Here is a 24824-nt window from a genome sequence, read left to right as displayed (position 1 = left end):
TCCGTCAAATGGGGATTGAGAGGGTGAGCTCCACGTGGGACGGGGACTGTGTCCAACTCCATTTTGCTTGTCTCCATCCCAGGGCCTGGAACAGATGAAGCACTTAACACCTACCCTCATTATTATTATTATTATTATAATTATTATGGGGGCGAGGTGGGGGCTGGTCCCTGGAGGGGCCCATCCCGGGGCTCGGGGCTGGTGTCACTCAGAACCAGGGAGGACTCCCTCCTTTTTCCTCCTCCATCTCCCATCCCTCCCCCTCCCTTCTCCCTCTCCTTTCCCCCCTTCCTCTCCCCCTCCCTTTCATTCATTGGAACATATTTATTGAGCGCTTACTGTGTGCAGAGCACTGTACTAGGAGAAGTACATTATTTTCTTAATACAGAGGTGTATTAGGAGAAGCAGCATGGCTTGGGGGAAAGAGCCCTGGCTTGGGAGTCAGAGGTCATGGGTTCTAATCCCGGCTTTACCACTTGTCAGCTGTGTGACTTTGGGCAAGTCACTTCCCTTCCTCTGTGCCTCAGTGACCTCATCCGTAAAATGGGGATTAATAATAATGTCGGTATTTGTTAAGCGTTTACTATGTGCCGAGCACCGTTCTAAGCGCTAGGGTAGATACAGGGTGATCGGGTGGTCTCCCACGTGCGGCTCACAGTCTCCATCCCCATTTTACAGATGAGGTAACTGAGGCACCGAGAAGTGAAGTGACTTGCCCAAAGTCACACAGCTGACATGTGGCGGAGTGGGGGTTAGAACCCCTGACCTCTGACTCCTAAACCTGTGCTCTTTCCAATGAGCCACTGTGAGCCCCACGTGGGACAACCTGATTCCCTTGTATCACCGCCCCCCCAACGCTTAGAATAGTGGTCGGCACATAGTAAGTGCTTAACAAATGCCACCACTAATATCATTATTATTACTAAGCGCTTGAGCACCGTACTAAGCGCTCTCGTGTCTCCTCCCTTCCCCTCCCCTCCTCTCTCTTCCCCCTTCTCCATTTCTTCCTCCCCCTCCATCCCTCCCCTCCTCTCCCCCTTCCCGTCTCCCTCCTCCTCCCCTTCTCTCATCTCTTCCCCCTCCCTCCTCCTCCCCGTCCTCCTTTTCCCCTTCTCCCCCTTCCTCCTCCTCTCCTCCTCCCCTTCCCCTGCTCCTCCCCCTCCTCCCCCTTCCCCTTCTCCTCCAGCCCTTTCCCTCCTCCCTCCCCCCCCCCCCGGTGCGGCGGGGGTTGGGGGAGGCTCCGCCCCCGGGCTGAGCCAATGAGCGTTGGGCGGACGTGCCGGGCGGGCTCCGATTGGGCGAGGCCGCCCCCCTCCCTCGGCCCCGCCCCCCCCGCGGGAGCCGGCTCGGCTCCGCTCGGCCCGGCTCGGCCCGGCTCGGCTCGGCTCGGCTCGGCAGGCGAAGAAGGTGACAGCCTCCGCACACGGCGTCCTTCTGCTGACAACGGCGGCGGCCGCGACCCCTCTTTCTCTGTCTCTGTGTCTCCGTCCGTCCGGCTCACGCACCTCCGCACCGGCCCTCACTCACTCACTCACTCACTCACTCACTCCGCAGACTCTCCGCTCCCCGGGCTGCCCCCAGCGCATCTTGTCCTTGCCCCTGCTCCTGCTCCCTGCCCCCCGCAGCCCCGCGATGCCCCGAGGAGCCGGCGCCGCCGCTTCCTCCTCGTCGTCGTCGTCGTCGTGCTCCTCGGCGGCCTCCCCGGCGGCGGCGGCGGCGGCGGCGGCGGACGGGTACCTGCCCCGCTTCCAGCACTTCGCCACCCAGGCCATCCACGCCGGCCAGGAGCCGGAGCAGTGGAAGTCGCAGGCCGTGGTGCCCCCCATCTCCCTGTCCACCACCTTCAAGCAGCTGGCGCCCGGGCAACACGCGGTGAGCGGGATCGGGACTCTGGGCTCCGGCCGGGGCCGGGGGGCCGGGGGGCCGGGGGGCCGGGGGCAGAGGCCGGGGGGAGGCAGGTTGCAAGGAGCAGGACGCAGGGGCACGGGCCTGGGGGAGGCAGAGGTCAGGGGGGCAGGGGGCAGGAGCCTGGGGGAAGCGGGGGGCAGGAGCAGGGGCCTGGGGGGGGCAGGAGCAGGGGCCTGGGGGAGGCAGGGGGCAGGGGCCTGGGGGAGGCAGGGGGCAGGGGCCTGGGGGAGGCAGGGGGCAGGAGCAGGGGCTTGGAGGAGGCAGGGGGCAGGAGCAGGGGCCTGGGGGAGGCAGGGGGCAGGGAGCAGGACGCAGGGGCAGGGGCCTGGGGGAGGCAGGGGGCAGGGGCCTGGGGGAGGTAGGGGGCAGGGGCCTGGGGGAGGTAGGGGGCAGGGGCCTGGGGGAGGTAGGGGGCAGGAGCCTGGGGGAGGCAGGGGGCGGGGCAGGAGCAGGGGCCTGGGGGAGGCAGGGGGCAGGGGGTAGGTCCGTCCTAGCTGCTCACCGGTGGGCAAGGGCGGCATCCGGTGGGGGGTGCGGGAGGCGGCCGCACCCCCAAAATAGCGATTGCGGGGCGCTCAGGCCGGCGCGGGTCAAGGATGGGCAGGGACCGCCTCTCTTTATGGCCGAATCGCACTTTCCAAGCGCTCAGCACGGTGCTCCGCACACAGTAAGCGCCCCGTCAGTACGACGGCATGAACAAGGCCTCCCCTCCGAATCGTAATAACGCTATCAGTTAAGGGCTTACTAGGTGCTAGGCCCTGTACTAAGCGCTGAAAGGAAGAACCTCGGCTCCTCTCCGCCGCCCTCTCCCCGGACGGGATCCTCCCAAGGCACACTGTGGCCTAGTGGAAAGCAGCCTGGAACCAAGTCTTGCTTCGCCACGTGCCTGCCGTGTGACCTTGGGAAAGTCACCCAACCTCGCTCGGCCACAGTGTTCCCTTCTCCAAACCGGGGGTTGAATATCTTGTTCTCCCTCCCCTCCGGATTGTGAGGCCCATGTGACGATGGTGGTGATTGTTAAGCGCTTACTACGGGCCGGGCACCGTACTAAGCACTAGGGTGCTAGAGACAAGCAAATCGGGTTGGACACGGTCCCGGCCCCACGTGGGGCTCACGGTCTCACCCCCCATTTCACAGATGAGGGAACTGAGGCCCAGAGAAGTGAAGCGACTTGCGCAAAGTCACCCAGCAGACAAGTGGCGGAGTGGGGATTAGAACCCGTGACCTTTTGACTCCATTCATTCAGTAGTACTTATTGAGCACCTACTATGTCCAGAGCACTGTACTAAGCGCTTGGAGTGTACAATTCGGCAACTGATAGAGACGATCCCTGCCCAGTAATGGGACCACTGACCCCTCCCAGGCCTGTGCTGTATCCACTAGACCCTGCCGCTTCTCAGTGCTTCTCATGTGGAATGGGATGTGTCGGCTTGCCAAATTGTACTTTCCAACCGCTCAGTACAATGCTTTGCACACAGTAAGGGCTCAAAAAATACGATTGAATGAATGAGTCGGATTCTATCGTATGCAACACAGCGCTGGGACATAAGAGTTTAACAAATACCAATCAATAGTATGTATTGCGCGTTTACTGTGCGCAGAGCTCTATACTAAGCGCTCTGGAGAGTACAATATAACAGAATTGGTAAGACCTGTTCCCCCACCGCAGCGAGCCACAATCACAAGGCAGGAAAGGCCCTAGGCCCAAAATCTACAGAACAGACCCTGCCATAATAATAATAATAGTGGCATTTGTTAAGCCCTATGTGCGAAGCCATATACCCCGAGGGGCAGTTCAGGCCAATCACTCCATCAGTGGTATTTCTGGAAAACTTTTATTATGTGTAGAGTCCCCGGAGAAGGGAGAGCCCAATAGGGGACCACCAGCCATCAGGAGCTTAAGCTTATCTATTTAAATTTCGGGAACCGGGGTCCTATCTTCTATTTTTTTTAATTCCTCTTTTAATGTTGGTATTTGCTAAGCGCTTACTATGTGCAGAGCATTGTTCCAAGCACTGGGGTAGACACAGGGGAATCAGGTTGTCCCACGTGGGGCTCAGTCTTCATCCCCATTTTACAGGTGAGGGAACTGAGGCACAGAGAAGTGAAGTGACTTGCCCAAGGTCACACACCAGACAAGTGGCAGAGCTGGGATTCAAACTCATGACCTCTGCCTCCAAGGCCCGTGCCCTTTCCACTGAGCCACGCTGCTTCTCTTGGGGGGGAGTGGAGATAGGGTCGGTGAAGGCCTGCATCAGAAGCTGAGGACGTCAGGGAGCAGAGCAGGGGCTGTAGGCCGGATCCCTCGGTGATCAAACGCTGGGGCATCAGGGCCGCACCTGCTGTTTATCAGCAACCACCCGGTGCTGCCCCATGTCTTTAAAGGTCCCAGCTGTAAGGGGGCCGCTGGGGTCAGGGCCTTTAAAACCCTGTCGACGGTTGCGTAACCTGGACAGTGTCACCCGAGTTGCAAAACCGGTGGGGCTTTTGGATCCGGACCATCGGGGCCCGAGCTCCGAGGGCCGGACATCAGACTTGCAGCTGCTGCATCCCGCCCAGCAAAGGCTGAGCCCGGCAAGGGGCGGGAGCGTGCGGGGCGCGGGAGCGCGCGCGGGGCGGGAGGCCGTCTGCGGGCGCCCCCTGCTGGGCTGCGGAGCTACTGCCAACGGCCCCCATTCATTCATTCATTCATTCATTCATTCATTCATTCAATAGTATCGAGTGAGCGCTTACTATGTGCAGAGCACTGGACTGAGCGCTTGGAATGGACAAATCGGTAACAGATAGAGACAGTCCCTGCCCTTTGACGGGCTTACAGTCTAATCGGGGGAGACGGACAGGCAAGAACAATAGCAGGCCGGGAGGTCACCCAACCACCCATAATAATAATAATAATCATATTTGTTAAGCGCTTACTAGGTGCAGAGCACTGTTCTAAGCGCTGGGGCAGATACAGGGTAATCAGATTGTCCCACGTGGGGCTCACATGTTTTAATCCCCATTTTTCCAGTTGAGGTCACTGAGGCCCAGAGAAGTGAAGTGACTTGCCCAAGGTCACACAGCAGACAAGTGGCGGAGCCGGGATTAGAACCCATGACCTCTGACTCTCAAGCCCGGGCTCTTTCCACTGAGCCACGCTGTTTCTCTACCCATCCAACCACCCACCCCCCTTCGACGGTGCCCTTTCAGTCATTACACATTTACAGAAAACCAGAGTTTACGGATTAAATCCACACGAGAAGCAGTGTGGCTCAGAGGAAAAAGCCTGGGCTGGGGAGTCAGAGGTCATGGGTTCTAATCCCGGCTCTGCCACTAGTCAGCTGTGTGACTTGGGGCAAGTCACTTCTCTGAGCCTCAGTGACCTCATCTGGAAAATGGGGAGGAAGACTGTGAGCTCCACATGGGACAACCTGATCACCTTGTATCCTCCCCAGTGCTTAGAACAGTGCTCTGCACCGTTGTTATTATTAAATTAAATCCACAGGATTTAAGAGGGATCCTTTACCCTGGCTCCCTCTCCGTTTTGCCCTTGGATCTGTAACCTTTGGGCATTTAAGAGGCTCCCTGACTTTAATCTCACACCATTTATGCAGGGATCTGTAAACGATGTATTATAAATGATTTATGTTCAGTCATTCAACAGTACTTATTGAGTGCTTACTGAGTGCAGAGCACTGGCCTGAGCACGTGGGAGAGTCCAATATAACAACAGGTCCATTTCTTGTCCACATTCAGTCGTATTGAGTGCTTACGGTGTGCAGAACACTGTACCAAGCGCTGGGAATGTACAATTCAGCAATAAAGGGGAGAGAATCCCCGCCCTCAGCGGGCTCAGTGAGTTTACAGTCTGGAGACTCTATCCCCTTCAGACTGTACGATCCATGTGGGCAAGGGACATTTCTACCATCTTTGTTATATTGGACTCACCCAAGCACTTAATGCAGTAAGTGCTTATATACAGTAAGTGCTCAACAAATACCACTGATGGTAATAACATTGATGGATGATGGTAGTTTTTTTTTTAAAAAAAAAAAAACTAGTTTCGAAAGAGGAGAGCTGGAATTGATAAACACTTGTAAAATCAGTCAATCAATTGAGAAGGCTCATGGCCTAGTGGATAGAGCATGGGCCTGGAAAACAGACCTGCATTCGAATCTCAGATGCGCCACTTTTCTGCTGTGAGACTTAGGCAAGTCACCTCACTTCTTTGTTCCTCAGTTCCCTGTAAAATGATGATTAAGACTGTGAGCCCCTTGTGGGTAAGGGACTCAACACATACCACAATTGTTATTATTAATAATAGTTACTATTAGTGATATTTATTGAGAGCTGAGAGCCCTGTACTAAGCGCTTGGGAGAGTACAATACAACAGTTTGACTCATTCCCTACCCCCCACCCCCCAGGAGCTTGCATTTTGGAACAGGAGACAGATATTAAGTGCTGCAGGGCTGAGGGTGGGGTTAATATCAAGTGCTTAAAGGGAGATACAGAAGGGAGAGGGAGTGGAGGAAATGAGGAGTTCCTGGGATCTGCATTCTAATCCTGGGAGGGGATAAATAAAAGGAGCAAGTCAGAGTTACACAGAAGGGAGTGGAAGAAAAAGAAAAAGAGGGCTTAGTCGGGGAAGGCATCTTGGAGGACATGTGCCTTCAATACAGCTTTGAAGCGGTGGGAGAGTAATTGTCAGATAGGAGAGGGTGTTCTGGGCCAGAGGCAGGATGTTCATTCATTCCTATTGAGCGCTTTTACTGTGTGCAGAGCACTGGGCAAGAGGTCGATGGTGAGATAGATGAGATGGAGGTAGTGAAAAGGTTAGCATTAAAGTTTTCTGTCTGATGCAGAGGTGGATGGGCAACCCCTTGAGGTTCTTGAGGAGTGGGGAAACATGGCCCGAGGGTGCTCTGACTTGCTCCCTTTATTGATCCCCTCTCCCAGCCCCACAGCACCTATGTACTTATCTGTAATTTTACTTACTGAGGCTCTATCTTCTGTGTCTCTCTTTAGGGTTTTGAATATAGCCGCTCTGGAAATCCCACCAGGAACTGCCTGGAAAAGGCTGTAGCTGCCTTGGACGGTGCCAAATATAGTAAGAAAAGAGACTCCAAGGGAACCCGCGTCTGCTTCTTCCAGTTGGCGAGCAATAGCGAAGCAAAATTTCATCAGTGGAAATCCCGGCCTAGAACACGTGTCTTGTGTTGGACATGCTCGGGGCCTTTCTCACCTAGAATCACAGCCGTGCTGGGCCACCCATGTTTTAGACAGCAGTGTTTAATAACAATAAAGGGGAAATGATAGTATTTACCATTTAATATTCAGCTAACTCTGTCATACTTCTGAAGCTGCTGGTGCATTTACAGACATCAATAAAGTGTATCTTGTAAAACACCAGTGAGGTGGATAATTACTCTTATACCACTGAATGTTTTTGAAGAATGGAGATGCTGAAGGCAGAATAGAGAGACCAGCAGGCTGGAGAATCCTAACTCCTAGCCTCCAGCACTAACCCTAGGCCACCCTCTCTCATTCATTGTAATCTGAGAACAATTCACGTGTTTCAATTATTTTACGGTTTGCTGAATTTAAAACTGAAATTTGTTTTGTGTGGTAGAACACCCTAGCTCAGTCTTCGTGGAGGAATTATTCTCTAGAGAGAGAGCTGACATTTCACATGTAGTCGGTGCAGCGAAAGAATGCTGTGGAATGTTTTTATGGTGTGGATTTTCCTTTTTCAACCTATCTGACTGGTTTCCTTTCTTAGGCTTGGCCTTTGCCTCAGGATTAGCAGCCACTGTAAACATCACTCATCTGTTAAAGGCAGGAGACCAAATTATTTGCATGGATGATGTATACGGAGGTGAGTGGACTGCAAACAAGTGTTCTCTTGATATTTCTTATACTCTAAAGAGCTTCTCTACTTACGAGTCTTTATAGCTGTGTAACCAGCTTGATCCTTCCAATATTCCTCCCCTTGTTTTTATGCAAGACCCTTGAACAGCAGATCTGCTGGGGGAAAGAAGCCTCCCCTCTCTGGCAGACAGAATTCGGAATGTTCTGTGAACTTCCAGTGTGGGAACACTAAGTTCTTCCTCAGACCCGCAGGGATGGATATGGGAGTGAGATCCTTTTTTTCTCAGCTCTGTTTGGGACCGTGGAGAGGCCCATTAGGAGTATCGACGAGCATCCCTCTTGGGCCTGCCCTTTGGGATTCTGGCATTTGAGGTGATGCTGTCTCAGTCCCTCCTCCAATTAGGAGTTGGAGCCTGTCCCAGTCAGTCAGGCAATGGTATCGCTTGCAAGCTTACAGTGTGCAGAGCACTGTACTAAGCACTTTATTCATTCACTCATTTAATCACATTTATTGAGTGCTGTACTAACCATTTGAGAGAGTAGAGGAGCAGCATGGCTTAGTGGTTAGAGCACTGGCCTGGGAGTCAGAAGGACCTGGGTTCTAATCCCAGCTCCACCAAATGTCTGTGGGGCAAGTCTCTTCTCTGGGCCTCAGTTATCTCATCTATAAAATGGGGATTAAGACCGTGAGCCCCCTGAGGGACAGGGACTGTGTCCAACCTGAATGACTTGTATCTATTCCAGCACTGAGAACAGTGCTTGGCACATAATGAGAACTTAATGAGTACCAAAAAACAGATGCATTACCTCCCCACAACTAACTTGAGTCTAGAAGGGAAATCCCGGCTCTGCCACTTGTCTGCTGTTTGGCCTTGGGCAAGTCACTTAACTTCTGTGCCTCGGGACCTCACCTGTAGAATGGGGATTAAGAGTGATCCCCATGTGGGACAGGGACTGTGTCCAACCCAATTTGCTTGTATTCACCCCAGCGCTTAGAACAGTGCCTGGCACAGAGTAAGAGCTTAACAAATACAAAAATACTAATAATAACTATTATTATCCTCTGTGCCTCAGTTACTTCATCTGTAAAATGGGGATTAAGACTGTGAGCCCCAAGCAGGACAGGGAATGTATCTGACCTGGTTTGCTTATATCCATCCCGGCGCTTAGTAGAGGGCTTGGCACACAGTAAGTGCTTAACATATACCACAAGTACTATTCATATAAATATATTGAATATATTATATAGATATTCAGTTGTATTTAATGAGCATTTACTATGTGCAGAGCATTGTAGTAAGTGCTTGGAATGTATAATTTGGCAGCAGAGAGAGACAATCCCTGCCCAACGACAGGCTCAAAGTCTAAACTGGGGAGACAGACAACAAAACAAAGCAGAACAAAACAATCTGGCATAAATATCATCAACATAAATAAAATCATAGATATATACACATAATTAAACTAAATAGAGAAATAATATATCCAAATATGCACCGTGCTGTGGGGAAGGGAAGGGAGAAGAGCAGAGGGAGGGGGAATGGGGAGGGGAGGAGAGGCAGAGGGAAAGGGAGGGCTCAGTCTGGGAAGGCCTCCTGGAGAAGGTGAGCTCTTAGTAGGGCTTTGAAGTAGGGGAAGAGAGTTTGGTGGATGTGAGGAGGGAGGGCATTCCAGGTCAGTACTAGGACATGGGCCAGGGGTCGACGGCATGACAGGCGCAATGGGGGGCCGTGAGGAGGTGAGCAGCAGAGGGATGGAGTGTACGGGGTGGGCAGTAGAAAGAGAGAAGAGAGTTGAGGTAGGAGGGGGCAAGGTGATGGAGAGCTTTGAAGCCAAGGGTGAGGCGTTTTTGTTTCATGGAAAGGTTGTTAGGCAACCACTGTAGGTTTTTGAGGAGGGGAGTGACTTGCCCAGAGAGTTTCTGTAGGAAGATGATCCGGGCAGCGGAATGAAGTATAGACTGGAGCGGGGAGAGACAGCAGGATGGGAGATTAGAGAGGAGGCTGATGCAATAATCCAGTTGGGATATTATGAGAGATTGTACCAGCAAGGGAGCAGTTTGGATGGAGAGGAAAGGGCAGATCTTGGTGATACCGTGAAGGTGGGACCGGGAGGTTTTAGTGACGGATTGGATGTGTGGGGTGATTGAGAGAGCAGAGTCAAGGATAACACCAAGGTTGCAGGCCTGTGAGACGGGAAGGATGGTAGTGCCATCCACAGTGACAGGGAAGTCAGGGAGAGGTCAGGGTTTGGGAGGGATGATAAGGAGCTCAGTCTTGGACATGTTGAGTTTTAGGTGGCGGGCAGACATCCAGGTGGAGATGTCCTGGAGGCCAGAGGAGATATGAGCCTGGAGAGAGGGGGAGAGAACAGGGGAGGGGATGTAGATTTGTGTGTCGTCTTGCATAGAGGTGATAGTTGAAGCCGTGGGAGCGAATGAGTTCACCAAGGGAGTGAGTACAGATGGAGAACAGAAGGGGACCAAGAGCTGACCCTTGAGGAACCCCTACAGTTAGTGGATGGGAAGGGGAGGAGGAGCCCGTGAAGATCGAGAAAGAACGGCCAGAAAGATAAGAGGAGAACCAGGAGAGGACGGAGTCTGTGAAGCCAAGGTGAGATAAAGTATGGAGGAGAAGGGGATGGTCGACAGTGTCAAAGGCAGCTGAGAGGTCGAGGAGGATAAGGATAGAGTAGGAGCCATTGGATTTGGCAAGAAGGAGGTCATGAGTGACCTTTGAGAGGGCAGTTTCGGTGGAGTGGAAGGGACGGAAGCCAGATTGGAGGGGGTCCAGGAGAGTGTTGGAGTTGAGGAATTCAAGGCAACGAGTGTAGACACGTTTTAAGAGTTTGGAAAGGAAGGGCAGGAGGGAGATAAGACGATAACTGGAAGGGGAAGTGGGATCAAGAGAGGGTTTTTTTAGGATGGGGGAGACATGGACATGTTTGAAGTTAAAGGGGAAGAAGCCACTGGAGAGTGAGCGGTTAAAAATAGAAGTTAAGGAGGGGAGGTGGGAAGGGGCGATGTTTTTTATAAGGTGAGCGGGAATGGGGTCCAAAGCACAAGTGGAGGGGGTGGCACTTGTGAGGAGGGAGATCTGAGGATACTCCTGGGAAGGATGGGAAAATAATGGAGAGGGTTGAGAGCGGGGGCGGGGACGGAGAAGGAGGAGGGGTTACTTTGGGGGGCTCAGACCTGATGGTGTTAATTTTCGTGATGAAGTAGGTGGCCAGATCGTTGGCGGTGAGGGATGGAGGAGGGGGAGGAACAGGGGTCCTGAAGAGAGAGTTAAAAGTCCGGAACAGTTGGTGGGAGTGATGGGCATGGGGTCAATGATGGAAGGAAAATAGTTTTGCCTGGCAGAGGAGAGGGCAGAATTAAGGCAGGAAAGGATAAATTTAAAGTGAAGAAGGTTGGCTTGGTGCTTAGACTTTTGCCAGCAGCGCTCAGCAGCTCGAGCATAAGAACGAAGGAGGAGGACAGAGGCAGAGATCTAGGGCTGTGTGTTAGTGGAGCGAGAGAGATGGAGGGAAAGGGGAGCGAGGGAGTTGAGTAGAGAGGGTGGAGTTGAGAGCAGTAATCTGATCATCGAGAGTGGGTAGAGAGGATAGGGAGGCATGGTAGGGAGTGATGCTTTGGGAGAGATGGATGGGATCAAGAGAGCGGAAGGTCTCTGTAGGGGAGTAATACAGATTTACAGGGGGAGAGAGTGTGAAAGGAGGTAGGTGAGAAGGTTATGGTCAGAGAGAGGGATTTCAGAGTTGGTGAGGGTGGAGATAGTGCAGCGGTAAGAGATGACGAGATCGAGGGTGTGACCAGTTTGGTGAGTGGACGAGGTGTGGTGGAGCCTCAGTGCTGCCCCAGAAGCAAATCGTAGTGCCCTTCCAGTATGCCTTGGCTCACTTAGTGTACAGTGTCACCTCAGGCACCTGGCTGCAGCTCAGAATGGTCATGGGTGAGGTTTGGTTCCAGGCCAGCCTGGACTTCGAGTTGGAGCGGGACTTTTTCTGTTCTCGGCATGGGTTTTTACTAATTCTTTTAAAATTACTCATCCTTTAAGTGCAGGGCGTATTACGCTAGGCCTGCCAAGAACATCTTGTATTTTCTTTAATGTTTTATCTAAGCCCTCTTAGATGACTAATTAAATGATCGATTGATTCTGACTACAAGTGGATTTAACATGGCAAGGAAGCAACAGTTGATCGACATAAACATCTACACTATTTCCACAATTCAGGTGTGTTTGGTACACGCTTCATACCAGCTGAACATCTCTTTGATTTCATATGCTGTATCTCACTCCAGATAAATGGTGTTAAAATTCAAATGAAACTAAATTCAATCATTTTGAGAAGCAGCGTGGCTCAGTGGAAAGAGCCCGGGCTTGGGAGTCAGAAGTCATGACTTCGAATCCCGGCTCTGCCACTGGTCAGCTGTGTGATTGTGGGCAAGTCACTTCACTTCTCTGTGCCTCAGTTACCTCATCTGTAAAATGGGGGTGAAGACTGTGAGCCCCACGTCGGACAACCTGATGACCCTGTATCTACCCCAGCGCTTACAACAGTGCTCTTCAAATAGAGCTTAACAAATACCAACATTATTATTTACTTTGCTTTTGACATGGTTATATAAAAGGGTGCTAGTTGATCCACTGACTTTGGCTGTCTGTTCATAATCAAATAAGCCAGAGGAAATTGTTTATTTACTGTTTTCACCTTTGGTAGCTAGTTGAGAGAAAGCCAAGAAAATAGAACTTTAACTCCTTTGTTCCTATTAGTGTTAAATTTTAGACTGGACTTTGAGCTGGAGCAGGACTGTATTAAGCCTTGGTATGTGTTTTTAAGAAAACTTGTCAAATTGCTCATCTTATTACGCTAGGCCTGTTTTTTTTAATGATCATTCTACATTGAATTTTATGCTTTTATTTTACATATCTCATGTCTTCCCAGCATTCTTGGGAGGTAGGGAAAAACCAGTAATATTATCCCCATTTTACTGAGGAGGCAACTGAGGCCCAGAGAAGTTAAGGGACTTGCCCAAGTTTGCAAAGCTGGGTCTAGAACCTGGCTCCCAGGGTCTTGCAGTAGACCATACTCCCTTCCCTACAAATATTCTCAAGCCATTGGGCACATTTTTTAGTTTTAGGAAATATCAAGATATATCAGTTTAGATTAGGAGTGGCTCACAAAACTGAATCTGGGTGGATAATCTGCTGGTGTATATGCTGCAATCATTGGCATGAGATTAGAAAGCCTCCCTGGGGTACTTTTTGTCAAGTTAGATAATGGTAAAATAGCTATTTCTGAAAAGATCCATTTAACAAGTGCTGAAAGGTAAATTCACCCTAGATGACTGGTTTTAAACCCTTCTGAAAACTTTTTGCCATGTGGGAGAGCATTTGACAATTCTAACGTTGGAATCTTTTAATCCAGTAATAGTATCTCATTGTTTGATCTGATTTTCTTCTGCTTTAGGAACAAACAGATACTTCAGGAGGATAGCGGTTGAAATGGGTTTGAAGCTTTCTTTTGTTGACTGTTCTAAACTGAAATTGCTTGAAGCTGCTATCAGACCAGAAACAAAGGTATTCTGATTACTTGGACTTCCTCTTGCTTTGTACATTTTGTTTGTTCGGACATTCTTTTTCAAGAATATCACAGAGAAAACACCAAATGGCTCTTGCTTGCTCACAATCAATGGTATTTTTTGAGTGCTTACCATGTGCAGATGTACTAAGTGCTTTGGAGAGCACAGTGCAACAGAGTTGGTAGACACGTTCCCTGTCCACAGCAAGTGTACTGTCTAGAGTTTAACAGATGCTACTAGATGCAGAGAGCAAGAGTAAAAAGCGTTAGAGAAGCAGCATGGCTCAGTGGAAAGAGCACGGGCTTTGGAGTCAGAGGTCATGAGTTCGAATCCCTGCTCTGCCACTTGTCAGCTGTGTGACTGTGGGCAAGTCACTTAACTTCTCTGTGCCTCAGTTACCTCATCTGTAAAATGGGGATTAAGACTGTGAACCCCACGTGGGACATCCTGATTCCCCTGTGTCTACCCCAGCGCTTAGAACAGTGCTCGGCACATAGTAAGCGCTTAACAAATACCAACATTATTATTATTATTAATAGTAGAGGCTCCTCCTGTAAGTCCTCCTTCCCCGAAGCATTTCCTTGGTCTGCAAGGAGAAGTGTTTGGCTCCCCCTCCCCCTGGATCTCTGGTTGTCCTGATTCCAAATTTCTCTGTCCCCCTTTCCCGCTCCTCCCCCCACCCCCCAGAGGTGGGGACAAACATGGTCTCTGAGTCCCAAATCTGTTCTCCCCACACCCAAACCTTCTTGCCAGTAGGATGTTTGTTGTTGCTGCTCTATGGCACAACCTCAAAGTTGGCTATCGAGGCTGCCAGTTAATAATGACTGTTTTTTGCTAAGCAGACACAATGTGCTGTGTGCGGGGTAGATACGCTATAAGCAGATCAGGCAGAGTTCCTGTCCCACTTGGGTCTCACAGTCTGAGGAGGAGGGAGAAGATTTTATAGGTGAGGAAACTGGGGCACAGAGAAATTATGTGATTCTCCCAAGGTCACATAGGCAAGTGGGAGAGCCAGGATTAGAACCCAGATTTTCTGACTTCCAGTCCTATACGCTTTCCACTGATCCACGCTTTTCCAGCGTGGGATGATGCAGAATAGGACTGGGGTCAGGGATAGGGCTCAACGTGTTCCTGGCCTGTCACTGGCTCTACAAAAGCCTGGGGGTGATTTCTTCCCTTCCCTCCTCTCTCCTCATCCTCTCACCCACTTCTGCCAGTCTAGGGAAGGGGCATGAAATGGGGAGACAAATGCCTGGAAAGAGAGAAGTGTTTTCAGCTTTCTGCCCAAGAGCTGGAGATGAGGCAGCCAGCAGAGGAAAGGTCACTCCAGGCTCCCTTCTTCTCGGTCCTTCAGGGCAGCTGCCTTTTTCACACTGCCACTGCTTGGGGCTCAGGATGCAGTGGGACCTGAGGCTTGGCATCCATCCCACTTCCAAAGGATCGTGGACTGTTACGAGGAGGGCAGGGGATGGGAGAGGGCTGAGAAGGGGGATGGATGAGGGAGCAGCAGGGGCATTGAATCCTCTAGAAGGCAGAGTCATGGGAATTAGACTCCTTCAGGGATTTCCCTGAGCAGCCTGTGCGCTATCAGACTTGACGGACCTAGTTAAACTCTTGTTAGCATGAAAGGCTGATAGAAGAAAATAAAGTCACACTTCCCTTCAGCGTTTTGAGCAACCTGCTATCTTCTTTATCACAGATCAGCATTCCCCAACTCTGCATTTGTGATTTAAAGGCCTGATATCTGCCTGAGAATATATTGCACAGGCTGTTAATGAAAATCAGGTTGAACATGGTTAATTGCCTGAGGATACCCCATTTAAACTTGATATATTGGGCAAGAATACCATCATTATTATTATTATTATTATTATTATTAATTCAAGAGGTTTTTTTTTCCCAAGGAACTTCATTGTTTGGAAGTTGTCCTTGTTCTAGGAAGGAGCTCTTCCCTCTAAATACCAGCAGTGAGAAGGGAATGAATCAGTTCTTTCTCTCTCTCTGAAAATAGGGTCTGGTATTTGCTAATTGATGTAGTGAATTGTCTCTCGCAGCTCATCTAGATGGGGTTTACATCATCTCTGCAGAGCACTGTTCTAAGCATTTGGGAGAGTAGTAGTAATAATATTCAATAACTGTTTACTTTGTGCAGAGAACTGTACTAATGGAGTACAATAGAGTTAATAGGCATGATCTCTGCCTTTTTTAGAATTTAAAATCTAGTGAGGGAGGTATACACTGAAATAATTCCCAAATAAGAAAAAGAAAATTGAGTATGTCGCTGAATGAGTGCTGTAATAATAGGGTATGTAAGTCTATCGGTACATTGGTATTATAGGTTGTTGTGAGACCTGACAGAGTGGAAACAATGTCATGAATTTGACTTGATCCTGGAGTTTACAATCTAGTGGGTGGAGATGGATAATAATTTACAGACATGAAGAAGGAAAATTGGGTACATAGATAAGTGATTGCTGAAGCAATCATTTATCTGCAGTGCTAAATGGGAAGCAGCATCCTCTAGTGGATAAAACATAGGTCTGGGAGTCAGAGGACCCAGTTTCTCTTGCCGCCTCTGCCACTTGTCTGCTGTGTCCTTGGGCAAGTCACTTAACTTCTCTGGGCCTCAGTTGCTTCTTCTTTAAAATGGGGATTAAAGATGGTGAAGCCCCATGAGAGACAAGGACTATATCCAACCTGATTAATAATAATAATAATAATGTTGGTATTTGTTAAGCGCTTACTATGTGCCGAGCACTGTTCTAAGTGCTGGGGTAGACACAAGGGAATCAGGTTGTCCCACGTGGGGCTCACAGTCTTAATCCCCATTTTACAGATGAGGTAACTGAGGCACAGAGAAGTTAAGTGACTTGCCCACAGTCACACAGCTGACAAGTGGCGGAGCTGGGATTCGAACTCATGACCTCTGACTCCAAAGCCCATGCTCTTTCCACTGAGATACGCTGCTTCGCTGATTATCTGCTTCGCTGATTATCTGCTTCGCTGATTATCAGCCACGCTGATTATCTACCCCATTGCTTAGTACAGAGCTTGGAACATAGTAGGTGCTTAACAAATGCCATAAAAACCTAAAATAAGGTGTGTAAGTTAATATGTACAAAAGTGCTACAGGTGGTTGTGAGAGCTGACAAGGTAGAAACAGTGTCATGGATTTGACTTGTCGGCCATGCTCATGCCATGTGACAGGCTAGCCAACTAACAATTGTTTGTAGTCATTTCTGTCACAGTTTGGGATCCAAGGATATAACAAGTACTGTGACTATTATTATTATTACTACACTGAGGTGTTAGGACTGGGTAAAATCAATTTTTCATTCAATTATCTGTGTTTATGGTGCACCCACTCTGCAAAGCACTGTTTTAAGTGCCAGGAAAGATACAATGAAAGACCCAGTCCCTGGCCCCCAGTGGGTTTACAATCTAAAGGGGAGGCTAAGAGGTTGATGATGGCTATGTGAGGAAAGAGATTACACAAAGACAAAGCAACATGAAGAATACGAGGACACCAATAAACACAATAAAAGCTCTAGAACATTGGTTGAAGGAGCGGTTTACAGCCCCTTACGTACAGACTGGGCTGTCTGGAGTCCAGTAGATACAACAGTCAGCTGGTAGGACAGAATAAAGTATGGGGCTATCCATTCAGTCGTATTTATTGAGCACTTACTGTGTGCAGAGCACTGTACTATGTCCTTGGGAGAGTACAAAACAACAGTAATAGTGGGGAGGAAAGCGGGGAGATAGAGGTAGGGGGACCTGGGCATAAGCCTGAAGTAGAATCAGTCCTTCAGGCAGGTAGAAGTAATAATATTTATTTGGTGCTTGCTCTTTACAGAGCACTTTGCTGAGCACTGGGAGAGAATATGCAGGTGGGAGTTAAACATGGTCTCTGTCTTTCGGGGCGGGGTCTCACAATCTAAGAGATTTGGGGTTGGAATTGTTGGAAAGTGGTCACAAAGTGGTTGGTAAATGTCACACTATGTTGTTGGTAAGTAGGTACTTAGCTTCAGCCAGAATAGATTGGCAGACATGGGCCCCTAATTGATTTTTCTTTTGAAAAATTATCTTCAGGAACTAAGCTTATCCTGGAAATATGGTCAGTGAGTCAGTGATATTTATTGAGCACTTAATATTTGCAGAGCACTGTACTAAGTGTTTGGAACAACAGAATTAGCAGACACATTCCCTGCCCATAGCAATCTTACAGTTTAGAGACTTGGAGGTGATCTGAAATTTTAAATGTAATAAAAATTACGGTATTTGCTGAGTGCTTTCTATGTGCCAGGCACTATACTAAGTGCTGGGGTGGATACAAACCAGTCGGTTTGGACACGGTCCCTGTCTCACATGGGGCTGAAGTTCTCTATCCCCATTGTACAGATGAGGTAGGTGAGACACAGAGAAGTGAAGTAATTGCCCAAGGTCAGATAGCAGACAAGTGGTGGAGCTGGACTTAGAACCCATGACCTTCTGATTCCCAGCACAATTAGGTTCTTCAGTAAGAAGTGACTCAGTCTATCACCAAAATCTATCAAATGTATCTGAGTGCTTACTGTGTGCAGAGCTCTGTACTAAGTACTTGGGAGAGTCAATATAAAAGACACATTCCCTGCTCATGATGCGTTTACAGTCTAGAGAGGGAAACAGACCAAAAAGATGAAATTTTCAGACTGCAAAAATCCCTGTGTTTGAGAGCCTGTTAAGCAGCCCAAGATCAAATGCAGTTTTGTGCTCTGCCCACAGAAAGTCCTCAAAAAATACCATTGATTGATTGGTTGAATAGTACTGTGACTAATTGATTGAACTGTCCTGGATAGACCGGTACTAACTTGACTCCATCCTGAACAGTGAAGGAAAAACTCCAGCTCTTTAGTAGAAATATGTGCAGAAGGGGATTTGATATTATTGTCTCCTTAGACATGTTAAAACATGTTAAAAAATGTTGCGACTTTCCTGAATTTTTACAGCTGGTTTGGATTGAGACCCCCACCAACCCCAACTTGAAAGTCATTGATATCGAAGGCTGTGCACAGATTGTCCATAAACACGGAGACATTATTTTAGTTGTGGATAACACTTTTATGTCGGCATATTTCCAGGTAAGTGAGGGGTGGCATTCTGGCATGGTGGGTTCAACAAGTGGAATTGGTTCCACAAGTGATATGCTGGCAAACCATTCACACTAAATTCAGAAAGGAAGGACCTGTTTTCTTAGTGATTGCCCCTTTCTGGTCTCATGATTTTCTATTAAGAATTCAATTCAAATGAGTGCTGTCCCCAGATGAGTTGCCACATGGTTGGTATTTCAGAACTCTGGTAGTCATAGAAATTGGAAAAAATCAACTTCAGAATAAAGATAGTTTACTGCCCAGACCTCTAGTTTGGTGGGGGGAAATGAGTACTATAGTACTTCCAAAGTAAATTTACTGAAATGTCATGGTTTAATTAAATAAAAAAATTCTTGGAAGTTTTTGCAAAATCCCAAACTACACAGAGCTCTGAACAACAGGTGAATTTGGTTAGTCCTTTTAAACATGCAAAGATGATGGGTGCTGAGTAAGTTTCTCTAAAAATAATAATTGTGGTATTTAAGTGCTTACTCTGTGCCAGGCACTGTTCTGACAAGATAATTGGGTTGGACCCAGTCCATGTCCCACATAAAGGCTCACCGTCATAATCCCCATTTTACAGATGAGGGAAATGAGGCACAGAGGTGTTAAGTGACTAGCCCAAGCTCACACAGAAGAGAAGTCGTGGAACTGGGATTAGAACCTAGGTCCTTCTGACTCCCAGTGCACTTTCCATTAGGCCATGCTGCTTTCCTTCTTTACTACTAGGAAAAAGCGAAGCCCTCAGGGACATTAAGAAGACATTTCCATCATTGTATTTGGCAGATCCTGGAAAACATTTTCATGAGAGGCAGCAGAGTTGTTCCTCCCCCTCCCCCCTCTTTTTTTTTTTTTTAACAACATCGGAAACAATAACCACCTTTCTTGAATGATCAACTCACATGTACCATTGAGCAGGAGTCCAGGGCCTGAAGGAAGCAGATTGGTTCTAACAGAACTAAATGACATCAGGCCTAAATGACACCAAATAACGCATCTGTGTGTGCATCTGTGTGTCTTCTAATAATAATAATAATAATGTTGGTATTTGTTAAGCGCTTACTATGTGCCGAGCACTGTTCTAAGCGCTGGGGTAGACACAGGGGAATCAGGATGTCCCACGTGGGGCTCACACTCTTAATCCCCATTTTACAGATGAGGTAACTGAGGCACAGAGAAGTTAAGTGACTTGCCCACAGTCACACAGCTGACAAGTGGCAGAGCTGGGATTCGAACTCATGACCTCTGACTCCAAAGCCCGTGCTCTTTCCACTGAGCCACGCTGCTTCTAGACTGTGAGCTCATGGGCAGGAATGCGTCTGCTGTTGTATTGTGCTTTCTCAAGTGCTTAATACAGTGCTTTGCACCCCGTAAATGCTCAATAAATGTGACTGAGTGAATGAATGAATGAAGGAATGAAATACTGCTCCCTACTTACTCCTTGCCCTTTCGCTTTTCTTGGAAAGAGTTAGTTTCAAGGAACTTTGAGTATATTATCACAGGCAGACATTCAAGTTCTCTAATGAGAGTCAGGGTTTTTTTTTTATCCTGCTTTACCCTTGTGTTTCACGTCAAAACAGAACACAACACAACTCTCTCTGTTTGGCCTCAAAGATCTTTAAGAGCTGGGAGGTAGGGAGAGTAGAAGAAAGGCCCAGGAAGAGAAAGAGCCAATTTATAAACAGCTGCTTGAGTTGTGTAGTTCAGTGCATCACACTCATCGTGTGCTCAGAAATGCTGAAATTGCTAATATTACTAGTACTCTGCAGATCCTGAATCCATTGCCCTGTGACTCCCCTGGGGGTCCTGTGCCTAATTTTGAGAAGCTCTGGTTGTCAGAAAACAATGTTACACCCTTATATTGCCAGAAGAAACAAAGTTATAAGTTAATGATTGTTAGACTGATGAAAATAGTGTCTTAGTCCTCTACTTACTGTGATATTCTTTAAAGCGAACTGTCTTGAAAAATCTTCTGGAATGATACCTTTGAAACAGTCTTTAAGACCATTTAAGCAATTTCCCTGCCTTCAGACAGGACTGCACTTTTATTGTTTTCCCTTGGTATTTATTAAGCACTTCCTATGTGCCAGCCACTGTACTAAGCGCTGGGGTAGATGCGAGCTTATCAGGTTGAACACAGTCCCTGTCCCGCATGAGGGTCACCGTCTTAATCCTCATTTTACAGATGAGGGAACTGAGGCACAGAGAAGTGAAGTGACTTTCCTGTGGTCACACAGTAGGCATGTGGCAGAGCTGGAATTAGAACTCAGGCCCTTCTGACTCCCAGGGCCATGCACTCTCCACTAGGCCACAACTTAAAATGCTCTGTATAGGTGGCCATTAAAAACACTCCCCTGAGAATCCCTTCGGGAGTCTAGCAATAACCCACACAGTCAGATGATGCATTCTTATCAAGGGAATTGCCAATACTCAATTCTTTCCGTTGTGGCTCCGAATGAAGATGTTTTAAGAGTCATCTGGTGACTAAGGAAGAAAAATCAAACTCATGCCTAATGAACAGCTTCAGTGAAAATCAGAGGCAAAGTTTTGACTTGACAGGACTAGTACTCCATGCCCCGTTAATCCCGCTTTGCCCCGTGGGCCCTGGGTTAATGGATTTCCAACAGTGACAGTGATTGCCATTATTGCATCATACCGCATGAGCTCGTTGTGGGCAGGAATGTGCCTGTCTGTTGTACTCTCTTGAGTGCTTAGTACAGCTATGCACAGAGTAAGCGCTCAATAAATATGATTGAATGAATGGTGTGTATGATGACACTGGAGACACCTACGGATTAATCGATATCAACTCCCAATGTGGAGCCGTCCCTGACTCCGACACTGGTTGTCCTACGCCGTTCTCCCAGCCCAACAAGGATTGATAGCAACTCTGCTCCATCACGTTCTGTGGACTGGTGGACGGAACAGAGCTCCCATCAACCATCACTGCTGGGGATATTAGCACTTTTGGCCTGGAGGAGGGTGACTCCAGTCCATTCAATGCCCCGTAGGGAAAGAGTTTATGTGCTTTCCCTGGGCATCAGTTTCCTCATCTGTAAAATGGGGATAAAACATCTGTTTTCCCTTCTCCTTTGGCGACGAGCCCTGTGTAGGACAGGGACTGTGTCCAACTTAATAATAAAATGATGATATTGGTTAAATGCTTACTATCTGCCAAGCACTGTTCTAAGCGTTGGGGTAGATACAAGGTTAGCTTGTCCCATGTCGGGTTCCTAGTCTTAATCCCCCTTTTACAGATGAGGTAACTGAGGCACAAAGAAGTTAAGTGACCTGCCCAGAGTCACACAGCTGACAAGTGACGGAGCTGGAATTAGAACCCATGACCTCTGACTCCCAAGCCCATGCTCTTTTGTATCTACCCCCTTCACTTAGTTCAGTGCCTGGCATACAATAGTGCTTAACTAATACAGCAAGGCCTAGTGGATAGAGCCCAGGTCTGGTAGTCAGAAGGTCATGGGTTCTAATCCCGGCTCTGCCACTTGTCTGCTGTGTGATCTTGGGCAAGTCACTTCACTTCTGTGATCCTTAGTTACTTTTAAATCAGTCTTATTTCAGTAGTATTTAATGAGTGTTTACTGTTTGCAGAGCACTCTACTAAAGGCTTGGGAGAATACACTCTAAAAATAAATATCTGCAAAATGGGGATTGAGACTGTGAGCCCCCGTGTGGGACAGGGACTGTGTCCAACCCGATTTGCTTATAATCACCCCAGCACTTAGTACAGTTCCTGGCACATACTAAGCACTTATTCATTCATTCAATAGTATTTATTGAGCGCTTACTATGTGCAGAGCACTGTACTAAGCGCTTGGGATGAACAAGTCGGCAACAGATAGAGACAGTCCCTGCCGTTTGACGGGCTTACAGTCTAATCGGGGGAGACGGACAGACAAGAACAATGGCACTAAACAGCGTCAAGGGGAAGAACATCTCGTAAAAACAATGGCAACTAAATAGAATCAAGGCGATGTACAATTCATTAACAAAATAAATAGGGTAACGAAAATATATACAGTTGAGCGGACGGGTACAGTGCTGTGGGGATGGGAAGGGAGAGGTGGAGGAGCAGAGGGAAAAGGGGAAAATGAGGCTTTAGCTGCGGAGAGGTAAAGGGGGGATGGCAGAGGGAGTAGAGGGGGAAGAGGAGCTCAGTCTGGGAAGGCCTCTTGGAGGAGGTGATTTTTAAGTAAGGTTTTGAAGAGGGAAAGAGAATCAGTTTGGCGGAGGTGAGGAGGGAGGGCGTTCCAGGACCGCGGGAGGACGTGACCCAGGGGTCGACGGCGGGATAGGCGAGACCGAGGGACGGCGAGGAGGTGGGCGGCGGAGGAGCGGAGCGTGCGGGGTGGGCGGTAGAAAGAGAGAAGGGAGGAGAGGTAGGAAGGGGCAAGGTGATGGAGAGCCTCGAAGCCTAGAGTGAGGAGTTTTTGTTTGGAGCGGAGGTCGATAGGCAACCACTGGAGTTGTTTAAGAAGGGGAGTGACATGCCCAGATCGTTTCTGCAGGAAGATGAGCCGGGCAGCGGAGTGAAGAATAGACCGGAGCGGGGCGAGAGAGGAGGAAGGGAGGTCAGAGAGAAGGCTGACACAGTAGTCTAGCCGGGATATAACGAGAGCCCGTAATAGTAAGGTAGCCGTTTGGGTGGAGAGGAAAGGGCGGATCTTGGCGATATTGTAGAGGTGAAACCGGCAGGTCTTGGTAACGGATAGGATGTGTGGGGTGAACGAGAGAGACCAGTCAAGGATGACACCGAGATTGTGGGCCTGAGAGACGGGAAGGATGGTCGTGCCATCCACGGTGATGGAGAAGTCTGGGAGCGGACCGGGCTTGGGAGGGAAGATGAGGAGCTCAGTCTTGCTCATGTTGAGTTTTAGGTGGCGGGCCGACATCCAGGTGGAGACGTCCCGGAGGCAGGAGGAGATGCGAGCCTGAAGGGAGGGGGAGAGGACAGGGGCGGAGATGTAGATCTGCGTGTCATCTGCGTAGAGATGGTAGTCAAAGCCGTGAGAGCGGATGAGTTCACCGAGGGAGTGAGTGTAAATGGAGAACAGAAGAGGGCCAAGAACTGACCCTTGAGGAACTCCAACAGTTAAAGGATGGGAGGGGGAGGAGGCGCCTGAGAAGGAGACTGAGAATGATCGGCCAGAGAGGTAAGAGGAGAACCAGGAGAGGACAGAGTCCGTGAAGCCAAGGTGAGATAAGGTATGGAGGAGGAGGGGATGGTCGACAGTGTCAAAGGCAGCAGAGAGGTCAAGGAGGATCAGAATGGAGTAGGAGCCATTGGATTTGGCAAGAAGGAGGTCATGGGTGACCTTAGAGAGAGCAGTCTCGGTAGAGTGGAGGGGACGGAAGCCAGATTGGAGGGGGTCTAGGAGAGAATGGGAGTTAAGGAATTCTAGGCATCGATTGTAGACGACTCGTTCTAAGATTTTGGAAAGGAAGGGTAGTAGGGAGATAGGACGATAACTGGAGGGGGAAGTGGGGTCAAGAGCAGGTTTTTTTAGGATGGGGGAGACGTGGGCGTGTTTGAAGGCAGAGGGGAAGGAGCCCTTGGAGATTGAGTGGTTAAAAATAGAAGTTAAGGAAGGGAGGAGGGCAGGGGCGATGGTTTTAAGAAGGTGAGAGGGAATGGGGTCCGAGGCGCAGGTGGAGGGGGTGGCACTTGCGAGGAGGGAGGAGATCTCCTCTGAGGATACTGCAGGGAAGGATGGCCCCTCATTAGCATCATTATAATAATTACAGTATTGTGATTTTCGGACAAAGGAAGGGGAAGAGAGACTGGGGATGGGGTGATCCTCTGCTCTGGTTTCTCTCATTCATTCATTCAGTTGTATTTATTGAGTGCCATTTGTGTTCTAAACACTGTACTAAGCTCTTGGGAGAGTACAATATAACAAGACACATTTCCGCCTACAAAGAGCTCACAGTTTAAAGGGGGAAACAGACATTAATATAAATAAATTAAATAAATAAATTACAGCTATATACAGCCTTCTGACAAGTCTGGAGGCTCTCTCCCCTTCTGGGCTTCCCGGAGCCGCTGCTGGGTCACTGGATTTGGCTTAATCCCGAGCTGTGGTATGTGGGTGTGTCTCGTGAGGTCAAGGTTGTAGTTCCCACGCCCCTCTTGCACGATAGGTCTGATCTGCGTCTTGGAGGTACAGGGGGACTTGTTAACTTGGCAGGGAAACCATGTTCTGTCCAGCCAGGCTTTGGGATGGCTTTAGGTAGGGTGGGAGTGGGAGCAGAGGGATCAGCTGATGCAGCCCAGTGGGATTGTATTGTGGGGTGTCCCGGAGGTGTCCCTCCTTAGCCCCGAGGGCCTGGGCCTCAGCTT

The 24824-nt window shown here is 48.9% G+C and overlaps 1 protein-coding gene across 1 annotated transcript in view; it reads left to right on the top strand.

The window, feature by feature from the left end:
• Positions 1 to 1383: 1383 nt before the first annotated feature.
• CTH (cystathionine gamma-lyase) overlaps positions 1384 to 24824 on the top strand; it is a 43776-nt gene continuing 20335 nt past the window's right edge. Inside the window, exons 1-5 of the mRNA XM_029063246.2 lie at positions 1384 to 1872; positions 6914 to 6995; positions 7668 to 7763; positions 13229 to 13338; positions 18329 to 18460. Coding sequence (XP_028919079.1) covers positions 1633 to 1872; positions 6914 to 6995; positions 7668 to 7763; positions 13229 to 13338; positions 18329 to 18460 — 660 coding nt within the window. The 5' untranslated portion in view covers positions 1384 to 1632. The remainder of the gene's footprint in view (positions 1873 to 6913; positions 6996 to 7667; positions 7764 to 13228; positions 13339 to 18328; positions 18461 to 24824) is intronic.

Source organism: Ornithorhynchus anatinus, chromosome 4 (genome assembly GCF_004115215.2).
Source record: "Ornithorhynchus anatinus isolate Pmale09 chromosome 4, mOrnAna1.pri.v4, whole genome shotgun sequence".
NCBI classification, from domain to species: Eukaryota; Metazoa; Chordata; class Mammalia; order Monotremata; family Ornithorhynchidae; genus Ornithorhynchus; species Ornithorhynchus anatinus.
This window is presented reverse-complemented; position numbering and strand designations above follow the sequence as displayed.